At 36.7% G+C, this 12127-nt stretch overlaps 1 protein-coding gene across 1 annotated transcript in view; it reads left to right on the forward strand.

Annotated features, from left to right (window-relative positions):
- The first annotated feature begins 3517 nt into the window (after positions 1–3517).
- LOC128894261 (vacuole membrane protein 1-like) overlaps positions 3518–12127 on the forward strand; it is a 10890-nt gene continuing 2280 nt past the window's right edge. Inside the window, exons 1-2 of the mRNA XM_054155915.1 lie at positions 3518–3862; positions 11272–11781. Coding sequence (XP_054011890.1) covers positions 3539–3862; positions 11272–11781 — 834 coding nt within the window. The 5' untranslated portion in view covers positions 3518–3538. The remainder of the gene's footprint in view (positions 3863–11271; positions 11782–12127) is intronic.

The following is a 12127-nucleotide window of genomic DNA, read 5'->3' on the forward strand; positions in this document are numbered from 1 at the left end:
ACACACACACACACACACACACACACACACACACACACACACACACATATATATATATATATATATATATATATATATATATATATATATAAGAGTATATATATATATACTCTTTTGTATCTAAAGCTAAAGTGATTTGAAATGAAATGAAACTAATCTCAATGAATTGAATTGAATTAGATTGTCCGAATTGTTAGATGTATTGACCGTAGAAAGACCCATGACCGTCCTAAGAAAGAAAGAAACCTGAAATGAAAAGAAAGTAAAGTAAGATTAGTAGTAGTAGAAAGAAAGAATGAAAGAAAGAAAGAAAGTAGGATAGAGATAAATGGAAACACGACCTCGAAGATGCTGATGAAGGTAGCTGCAAAGCTTACACCACCGGAAGGTAGATCACCATGAAGGCCTTCCTCCCGCGAAGTAAAGCTCCACTGGGGCAGATTCCGCGGGTGTGGAGATAGATCTGAAAGAAGAGAAATTATTAACACGGAGGATGTTGAAGGCATTGGATACATCGAACGACACAGCAATCAACACCCGCCCCCGAGCGACAGGCCTTTCCCAGAGGAGACGCAAACACTCCAACGCATCCATTGTTGAGCACCTTCTCTGGAATCTGTACTGGCTGTGGCTGAGGTCGGGACCACACCGCAACAGATGCCCGAAAAGGCGGGGAGCTATGATTCTTTTGAACAGCTGGCCCGCTTCGTTGAGCAGACACACCGGTCAGTACGCAGAGGGAGACTCTGCGGGTTTTCCACATTTTTGAAGGAGAACCAAGTACGCGTGCTTTCACACGCTGGGGAAGGTTCCCCGGTTCAGAGTAGGGTCCAAGGCGCTCCTATATGCCAGGCCGAGGACTTTCAAGGCCAGAAGCAACACGCCACCGGGGACTCCATCCGGGCTGGGGGCTCTCTTGCACCTAGCCCGTAGCTCCCCGAGGGGCCCTTTTTTTTTTTTTTTTTTTTTTTACGTGGGTGAAATGCTTTATGTATACCCCGACCTGGGGGGGGGGGGGGGGATTCGTGGACGGATGGCCGCCCTTAGGTGCGCCAATCCGGAAGCGTACCCACTAAAGGCCCCAGCTTGCGCAGTCCGCGGTCCCCAGGGACTCCTCTCATCGCGTGGCATCCTTCATTACATCAGCTGAGCACTTTTCTACTGTAAAAAGCTCAGCGGACAATTATTTTTGTGTAACTGTTACAGATAACTATAAGTTTACGAAGTTTTGTGGCGTCACTCCAGCGGACCGGACTGTCGTAAGAAAAGGGTTAAGACTTTTACACCACTGTTGTCTTGCAGAGATAGAGTTTGTTGTACGATTTATATTTGTGAGCTTATCGGCACCATCAGCGTTTATCGTCTGTTCCAGAGTTAAATCAATCGATTGTCTTGAACTTGGTTTGTTAGTTTTCTTCACAATGATATCTTTTCAAATTGTTCCCTAAAGTCGTGTAGAAATCCGTGTAGTAAATATCCGTGTCCATATTACACGGATACACGTACATATATTACACGGTTATTCACGTTTTTCATGTGTAAAGAAGCACGGAATTTATTAATTATACGTATACATGTGTTTTCTAATATCTATGTCTCGTAAAAGTTTTAACTGGATATACGTAACACGTGTACCCGTGTATTGGGTTGTCATTACGGTCTGAACGTCCGCACTGTTGAACACAGCACTTTAGCTGCGCGTAGTTGGAAAGCACCGAATTTTATATGGTGTTACACAGTGCCGTCTTTGCACTTTACTGGAAAGGACCTTCATGTATTGGCTGCTCATTTGTATTTCACATCTTTTTCTAGTTTCTTGCAGTTTTTTTTATGGGGATCTTCTATTTTTCTATGATTAGTCCTTAAGTCCTCCACTTTTTCATATACTTGACGTAATTTTTTTATTTTTTTGAAGTTTTGTATGGGGATCTCACTTCTTTTTACAAAGATAATTTGCATAGTGAATGACTAAATAAATTTTATATTATATGTATTGTATAGTACTAGTAGAGTTCATGGTGCGCGAAGCAGCTTTTGGCGCTGAACGTACTGAACATTGAACTGTAATAACAAGCACAGTTAACATCTTTCGAAGAAAAATATGTATGCATTTTTAGCATTTCGTAGTCAAACTTGTTTTTCTAATCAAGTAAATCATCAACGGCTACCCATGTTGTGCACTTACCCTTTACCATACTCGTGTAATGACCATCGGAAATACTTTTGTCGTGGTGGAAAATCGCTGCCTTACATTTATAACAGTGATCCCCCATTTGTATTTTAGTAGTAGGTACTGCTTTGATGCAGAAATTTCCACTACTATTGTTCGTACTACTACACGTTGTTCCACTACTATTCTGATCGAACAAAAGTAATTTCCCAATAAGAATTTGTTTGGAGGCAGTTATATTAACTTTCTTCATTATGTTTGAATTTGACTATCACAATTATTGCAAGGACCTCTCAGATTTATCCATCCTGTGAAATGGTGTTTTATTATATCTTGAAATTCAATTAATTTTTTAAGATCTTGAGCAATGCAAGGTGTAGTACACAATTTGTACTGATATTACAATATATAGAAGAAGAGATCAGTTTCAGTGCTTTAAGTTTCCAAAGTACGCAGAATGCATGGCAGAAAGTTTTGTTACAAGGAATTCAAATGTTAAAGATGAAGTGAGAAATAGGAAAAATATATTCACTATTTGTAACGCACAATTTATTTAATTACAATATATAGAAAAAGAGATCAGTTTCAGTCCTTCAAGTTTTCAAAAATATATCCTTCACTCAGATAAAATACTAGAATTTCACAGCGACAGCTCCTACTTTTGGAGAGCATAAAAATACTGTTGCTTCGTCAGCAAATTATTTGCTTCATGAAATAAGCAATTCATCCATTCGTTTCCTCTTATTGGAATAACTGTAGCTGCTTAGATCAATCAGAGACTGTGGAAACAGAAAATGCACAAAAATTAACAACAATAGTACATATACATAAGCGCACAAAACTACTTATCAAATAATGGTAAACACTATCTACTTTTAATTGTGAATTTTACTTACTCTTTTATTGATGATGTTATATGCTCCTCTTCTTGTTGTAATAGGTAAAAAATATGTCGCACTGCTAAAACAACTATGATGGTTTTTTAATGCGTGCACTTATGTATTACGAGGCAACATTATTGTCTCTTGTGCATTATTTTTTGCAGTATCTAGTAGTACTTTTTGTCAGTATCTTAATGTTTTTATTATTTTATGCAAATCAAATAACTTTTTCAAATTTCGGCCAGTTCTTTAGCAATGCGGACTTGAATAAAACCTGTTCTTATTTGGTTTTAATGAAAACGAGTGATTAGATAGACCTAGTGTTCTATAGGTTATTACATTCCGACTTACCTTGTTGGCCATATGTGCCCAATGATAAAATAAAATATAAAAATTGCCATTTATTCTAGACACTTTACTATATACTTTTTATCTGTATTTTAATGTTTTTATAATTTACTTGTAGATCAATCAACTGGGAGGTGCCATGGTGGAAAATACTACTGCCATTCAACGTGTGAAGGATTCAACTCCTGTCAATGGTGCCCAACAAACTACAGGAGAAAAGAAATCATTTACACCATATTCAGAAGACCAATATAATTCAAATAATGATTTTTACGTAGATCCTGATCATCTAACACTATGGCAACATCCAGTTACTACATTGAATTATTTCTTTCGAGAATTGTTTGTTAATTTACTCAGTTTAGGAAAAAAAACATTGCATTACAGAAGAATAGTCTGGACTATAATATCGATAACTGCATTGTTTCTGATGTTCAGTAGGATTGTTGGTCCACACCAAGAGGTATATTATTATTATTATATATATACATATTATATACTCGTTGTTGCTCCTTAAAAGAAACAAACGGGGCTATATTTTCAATTTTTTCAGATTTTTAAAACCGTGCCTGCTATAAAAACAATTCATTTGTTTAAAAAAAGTTAGCAAAAAGTAAACATTTTTTTTAATCGAAACATTTTTAGTTGATACTCCGTTCTTTTCCGTATATGGTCCCAAACGACCATTCTCGTTTGTCTATTAATTCAAGACCTATAATATTTGAAAAATGTAGCATTGGTTTTATACACGTTTGTAAAACCCATGATTTCTCAAAATTTTGAAAAATGTTTGAGATACGTTTAACCATCACAAAAAACTACAACATACTCAAATTTGCCAAAAATCTGAGATACTGCTCCATTTAGTGTTTGATTTCACGTGGAATAATCCTAGGTTGTGTTTCCGTCGATGATCAATAGTTTATGAGATTTTTAACGACTAATATACTGTTTTATCTTCAGACACGTTTAAAACCTTAAAATTTGTTATTCTTATGTACTACAAATTATCGAAACTTTTTAGGCATTTTGACTTGGTTTTTTCAGTGGTCAATGTTACTGAAAAAAATGTTGAAACCTTTTTTGAGCGAAAATTCACATTTTACAATTTTCAGAATACGATATTTAAAATAGAAAAGACACGATTGTGGCCAAACAGCTGAATATACCTTATATAGTATATACCTTTCTGAAATCATCTCAACAGCTAGATAAGATTAACAAATGTGGCGTTCCATTTAAGAAAACATTTATGATCTTGAAATTTCATAAAAAATTAGGGTAATTATAGAGAACAGGTACATCCTCTCCGATTTCGATGATTTTTGAATATGTTTTACAAATCAACATTTTGAACTACTTTTTTCGATACATATAACCATCGCTCAGGCTTGGTTTCCGAGATATTTGCAAAATATCATTGCTTCTACTACAATGAATATTGCGTATAGCTACGCGTCTGTGACAGTGTGTGTGTGTAAGCGTTCAGTCGTCGATTGTCTAGGCTCGGAATATACGTACGCGTTTGTGAGTTCCCGTAATTTCGAGGCGTATAATTTTCGTGCAAAATCATTTTACAAAAATTGAAAAGCATATATGTCTCAATTATACGGATGCTTGGAGGCTGGACCTCTCAGACCCCCCGTCGCGCGGGGGGCTGCGCCCCCTCGACCCCCCGCTAAACTATAAACACCCCTCAGGCTAACCATGTACACACCTGAGTGGTGCGCTGCAGTACTTGTTATTGGGGGCTTCGCCTCCAAACTCACGACGGGGGGCTAGCCCCCGGAGCCCCATTTTTTTACTGTACGAATAAAAATCATGCGCTACTTCATATGAATGAATGAGTCGAAACAGATTGAAACACGAGCCGACCGACGAATGATAGCTAACGCATACAGACTCACAGACGCGTACGTATATTCCGAGCCTAGACAATATACGACTGAACGCTTACACACACACTGTCACAGACGCGTAGCTATACGCAATATTCATTGTAGTAGTAGCAATGGTATTTTGCAAATATCTCGGAAACTAAGGCCGAGCGACGGTTATATGTATAAGAAAAAGTTGTTCAAAATGTTGATTTCTACAACATATTCAAAAATCCTAGAAATCGGTGAGGATGTACCTGTTCTCTATAATTACCGATTCTTGCATTTTTCCGGGTGGGTTGTAATCTCTTCGTACGAGGATCCTCATATAATTGCGATCGAACTTCGCTCGCCTATGGCGAGCTTGTTTGATCGTTTAATTATATTTCGGACCTCGTTCTCGAGATTACAATGTACTTGTTTAGAGGTTGCAATTTTTATCTTTTGAACAACATTCTTCCATTTATTTTTATTTATATTTTATAACAATTGTTTCAACAGGTTTTATTAGACATTGTATAAAGAAAACTATATGCTTGTACTTTCTTTCTGTAAAGTTATAAAATAATATAAAGTAACATAAAGTAACATAAAATAAACCTTCGTGTTTCTTTGGCATTTCTTAATCTAATAATACCGCTTCCGAGAAACTGTATTTATCCGCTACAACTGGTTTGTTATAGAATTTTGCAAAAACACTTGAGTTTTCTGACCAACCTTTGTTGAGAAGTCTGTCCTGATAATCTCCCTGCAATCAATTTGAGATGCTGCGCTCTTAGGTGTTGCTTCGTACTGCACATGTAAAGTAATAAATTAGGATCAGGTCCCATAATCATTGGTTTCTCTACGAGCATTTTCTGATAGATGGGGTACCAAGGTTGATTTTTCCTATCTGGTACCACTAAAATTCCTTCCGCCTTGTCGGCCTGTATTTTAACTAAAACCCTTAAAATTACCGCGAATGGCGGAAACGCATAAAATTTTAAGTGTGTCCATCCAACTGTAAATGCATCTACTTCTTCACATTGTTTTTCCGGAAACCACGAAACGAACCTTTTGCATTTTTTGTTTAACTTTGATACGAATAAGTCAACTTCCGGTGTTCCGAATTTACTTGTGATTTGACTAAATGCCGAATCACATATTTCCTATTGCGCGTCCTCATTCTTCAGTCTAGATAACGCGTCCGCTTCGGCGTTCGATTTTTTTGCTGTATATGATGCAAATAACTGTAGCGGACTGCGCGGCATAGTTCTAGGAACTGTGACATACAATGTATAAACGAAGTCGATGGCACGGCGGCGTCTGGCAATGAGTTCATCATGGCCAAAGTATGTAATGTTTTGATAGTGACATTACAAAGCCGCTGACCGTTAATGAGGAGAGTCTTTTCCTCCCCTTCCTGGTTGCTCCTTGAGGAGCAACGGGTCGGGAGTTCGACGAGCCAGTCGATAACCAGAGGTCTATAACTGAACATCGTGTGTGAGACTGAATAATAAAGTTTACCTTTGTTATTGTTACATACATTTCGCCCATACGATTTATTTACCCCACATAACATCCTAAATAACCTTATATTTTTATTTTCTGCCCACTGCCAAATTTCTCTAGCTAGAGTATTATATATTACGTGTCTTGTACCTCCCATTTTATTGACATATGCAATAGCTGTTGTATTGTCCACTCTTAGCAAGATTTGACAATTCTTTTTATCTCTCGCGAGTTTCTCTAATGCTAACTTAACTGCTAATAACTCTTTAAAATTGATATGGTAATTTATTTCCGAACTATTCCAAAACCCGTACACTTTGTTTTTCTTATCTGTTGCTCCCCACCCCGATCCCGACGCATCTGTTTAAATTGTAAGATTGTAATTATGTATTCTTATTTGTCTATCTGCTGATGGTACCTTTTTTATCCACCAGTCTAGGTCCGTTAGGATTGGGGCTGGTATATTCATTGTTCGTCTGTAGTCGTGTTTGTTTCTTAATAGCGCCTTTATTTTCTCTCTCTCTAGAACCTTCGTGTATAGCCACGCCTGTTCCACACCTGGACATGCTGCTGTTAGCTTACCGATTAAGCAGGCAAGCTCTTTGATTCTGCATCGCTTCTTTCTTTTAAGACCTTGCAGCAATTCTCTTAACTTTATTCGTTTCTTTCTTGTTAATTCTGTGGTAAACTTAATTGAATCTATTGTGAATCCTAGGAACTTATACCTAGTTTTTGGTGTGGTGCACGACTTATTCTCGTTTATTAAAAAACCTAAACTCTTAAGTAATCGCTTCGCTGCTGTAACATTTTCGCTACATTGATCGAAGTCTTTTTCTGCGCAAAAATAGTCATCTAAATACATAACCGAACAATAACCTGCCATCTCAATTTACTCAATACTGGTTTCATTACTTTTGTGAAAATAAAAGGAGCGGTACATAATCCGAAAGGCAAACAAGTAAATTCGAATAGTGTTCTACCAAATTTAAACCTTAAGTACTTTCGCGACTCTTCGTGGATCGGTATTAAATAGTACGCATCCTGTAAATCCAGTGTGTACATGAAGTAATTTGGAAAAACCAATTTCTTTGCCATATTCAGATCCTCCATTTTAAAATGTTTTGCATTAATAAACTTATTTAATCTTTTTAGCTTCAATATAAACCTATGTGTACCATCTGGTTTTTGTCGTAAGAAATAACTTGAAAGAAATTGATTTTTCCCGGATTTGCACTTCTGAATTGCGCCTTTTAATATTAATTTATTTATTGCTTCAATATAAGCGTTTTCTTCGCCTGCTCTTATTTCGACCGTAGCAGGTTTCTCCTGTCGCGGTTTTCTACTAAATTTAATTTTATGACCCCTTATGTTATTTAACACGAATGCATCTTTTGTGATTTTTTGGCACTCGCTTTTGTAAGCTTGTAGCCTGCCTGCTATACCTACATTTATTTGTAGTTTCTCGGTCTGTGTTTTTGATGAGATTGTTTTCGATCGCTTGTTTGCTGGGGATACTTCTTCTGCCTGAAGTACAACCGACGTCGGCCCTGTTGGCTTACACCTAAACCGCCTATATGCAGAGCCGGGCGCCTTCCCTGAAGGCTCTTTGTGTTTATATCCCTTCCTATTAACGGCATTTCTCTTGTAATTTTCTTGGATATTTTCTCAACGGCTTCTGCCTCCTTGAACTTCTGTCCTAAATCTTCACCGAATAGGAACTTATCTGTTTTCCCTTCAGATACTAATGTTTTACAGCCTTTTGTAACTCCTTGCGCTATAAACGCCTTCCTTGATTTTGATTATTTGTACATTATTTCCAGCAATTCGGTTGTGTCCTTCAGTCGTTCAACAAACAGCTCCTGATCAATGTACTCTTTCTCTTGAGTATGCTTAGCAACGAGCCCAATGCCGTCAAGGATGTTCCTGCTAAATTCTGTATTTCCATCATATATGTATCTCTTTTAATGGCACTTTCCTTCATTGCGCCTTTTATTTTCGCATTTAGCAGTGGCGGGTCCAAAAAAGTTGGTTTTTTGTACATCTTGATGATTTTCTCCCTTTCTTCTTCCGCCAGGCAGTTTTGTATCCAGTATTTCTATCTGCTTCTAAGTGATGAATGAATAAATAAACACTTCCTGAGCCTTCGAGTTTTGAGGATCGTCTCCAAGTAGACTCAGTAATCTCTCATCTACTTCTGGTTTATTTTCCTTATTTTCGTCTTTGTTTCCTTCTTTGTCGCCCTTCTCGACATCCTTGTCGCTATATTTACCACGCTCTTCAGATTCGTTAATATCTCTGTTGATTCCAGACATAACCTCTTGACCGCCTTCGACAATACGCAAAAACTCAGAAGGTTATTTTATTAACCATATAAAACTAGTCTGCCTTGCCCCGCTGTGCAAGTTCACTAGTATATGTTAGTTGCTAAGCGACATCCACTTTCTTGGTTTTTTCAATATCGTAATCTAACCTGTCTCTCCCTAGCGTGCAAGCCCGCTAGTATATCAAAACTAACTGTAGTTTGTCTTGATCCTCTGTGCAAGCACACTACATTGATTTTAAACCTCACAAACCACGACGTCCGTTTGCCGTTGGCCTATCGTGATTTTGGAATTTCCTGTCAGTCAATTTCGGTTCCTTAACCGGCAACCTAACCTGTCTTGCCCCTATGTGCAAGCTCGTTAGTTTCGAATTACTTGTTTCACTCGTGAACTCTTAGTAATATTCCCATACCTGAACATTCCAGCTCTACAGCTTCGTTACATTCCATTCGCTTTCACTTCCACCGGATTCACTCTGCGAGCTCTCGCTCGCCGATTCTCGACCTTCTTCCTCGATGTTGTATTGAACTATCTTTATAGATTCCTTCAGACGCTTTATTTCGTCCCTGAGTTTGTCTACTTCACAATTCTTCCTCTTCATTTTGTTGCTTTCTTCACGTCTCACTTAGTTGTTGCCTCTAACGCACAACAAAAAGGAATGACGAGCTCAGGCCAGAGGAATAGATGGCAGAGCTGGGGTTTTTGTCTCACTCTGAAGGTTGTGGCATCTAGCGGGCACGGGAGGGAACTACATTGTAATCTCGAGAACGAGGTCCGAAATATAATTACCCTGAAGTTATCCAAAATAGACAAAGTTATTTCCTCCCAAAGTTGTTTCTCGCCCTTTACAATGGTTTATTTGATCATTTCTTGTGAGTTAAAAGAATAATACAGTTTATTGTGTATGCTAAGACAGTGATTAATATTTTATCTACAGAGGAAAGGGGATAGGTCCAGCCATTCTTTTGTTTTTCATATTATACACAAGACAAGGAATATAAAGATACTTAAAACTACATTAACAAGGAGCATTACTCAATTGTAACACACCGATTTTAATGAAACTTGGCACACAGGTAGAGCATTGAAGAATATAAGACACGACATTTTTTTCTATCTGCTGATATTTATATTTTAGGGGTGAAGTAATAACGGAGATGGAAATAATGTTAAATATGAAAAAAATTTGGTTGTTAATAAACAATAACATGCTCTGAATAGAAACGGTACTAAAACATAGGTGGCGGATACTGTATCCAATTATATCATTGTACTCTTGTACACCGTGTTTAATGTCGTGTGCTGACTTTTGTTTATTTGACTAAATAATAGTATAAACTACAATATACATCAAATTTTGTAGCAGAATTCGACAGAACCTACAACTTTTTACAGTGACAATGTAAGCATGAAACACATGTAAAAATGACTTTTCTTGAAAAAAGTCGAGAAATCTTACTTTTTCATCGTCAGGGAATGATATTTACATATGTCTGAATGATCTCCATGCTAATTAATATTTCATATAAGAATATGATTTCTTAAATTATTTTTTGCCAATCATCGGTGACTGACACTTAATGTGTTAATGCATTAGATTGTCCAGGATAAAAGTTGCGCTATAGAGCAGGAGATACCGTGTCTCGTAAGTCATTAATCATCTAAACCAGCAATTGAGCATGTGTCATTTATTTTTCAGTTCCTAGTCTACTACGAAGTTTCATTATAATCGGTGCGTAAACATACAATAATAATAAAAAATTATGCGAAGATGGTATTTATTATTATTTGCTATATTTTTATGTTTTAATTTTAAGGCTTCTTCATCATATTTTTGTATCGTAAAAGTACATCGAAATGTATGAAACTATTATTAAATTTTCTAATAATATTATAAAAATATGCATACATTTTTTAATTATTTAATTATTTTAGTAATAGCGTAGTCATTTTTTGTTTGTATCTTATTATCAAAGCCCATATATTATTTACCTGCTGTACCTGTCACGAACGTAAACAGAAAAACCTTGAATTGCGATCATTTTGATTACCTTTCACTATTTTTTTTTAGTTCAATATGTAGAATATGGAATAATACAAATTTTGTATAACTTATGTATACTTTCTTCATTATTTTAGGTAGAAGCTAAAATTAAAATTATGAAATATTTTCATATTTTCAGATTTTAAAAACATGGGAAACAAAAGTGCTATGGTGGTTATATTGGATAGGTTTAGGTGTTCTTTCCAGTGTAGGCCTTGGAACTGGCTTACATACTTTCGTACTTTATTTAGGACCACACATTGCAGCTGTTACTATGGCTGCATATGAATGTGGTGCTCTTAATTTCCCTGAACCACCATATCCCGATCAAATTATATGCCCAACTACAATTGATCCAAAGTGGACAGCAGGGATATTAAATATTATGAGAAAAGTACGTATAGAAGCTATGCTTTGGGGTGCTGGCACTGCTCTTGGCGAACTACCACCATATTTTATGGCTAGAGCTGCTCGAACTAGCCGACAAAATAATAGGAATGAAAAATTTGATCAAGAAGATTTGAAAGAGTTGGAAGCTTTAGAAGCTTTAGAAAATGGTGAAAATGTATCATTGCTGATTCGCGTAAAAATAACTATGAAACATTTCGTACAAAAAGCAGGTTTTTGGGGAATTCTTGCCTGCGCTTCGGTAAGTACATTATCTTATGAAACATTCAATTTTCTTACAATCGGTAATATTATCATAGTATAACATGATTTTGTAGAAACGAATAGAATTTCTTCTAATACACTGACGGACAAAATTAAAGGGACACTTTTTTAAAACGTCATATCTATGGGAGTTTTCAACCGATTTTGGGGAAACTTCGCGAGGAGTAGTTTTGAAGTGTCCTCTAAATGTGCGCAAAGTTGCATTGGCGAGGGTTGATACGAAGTGGTTAATTCACCCCCGTAAAGAGGGGCACGTCGAAAAACGCCGCTTCTGAGGAGGCCAGGGGTGACGAAAGGGGTTGAAAAAATCAAAAAAAATCTTT

Source organism: Hylaeus anthracinus, unplaced genomic scaffold, assembly GCF_026225885.1.
Source record: "Hylaeus anthracinus isolate JK02 unplaced genomic scaffold, UHH_iyHylAnth1.0_haploid 3, whole genome shotgun sequence".
NCBI classification, from domain to species: Eukaryota; Metazoa; Arthropoda; class Insecta; order Hymenoptera; family Colletidae; genus Hylaeus; species Hylaeus anthracinus.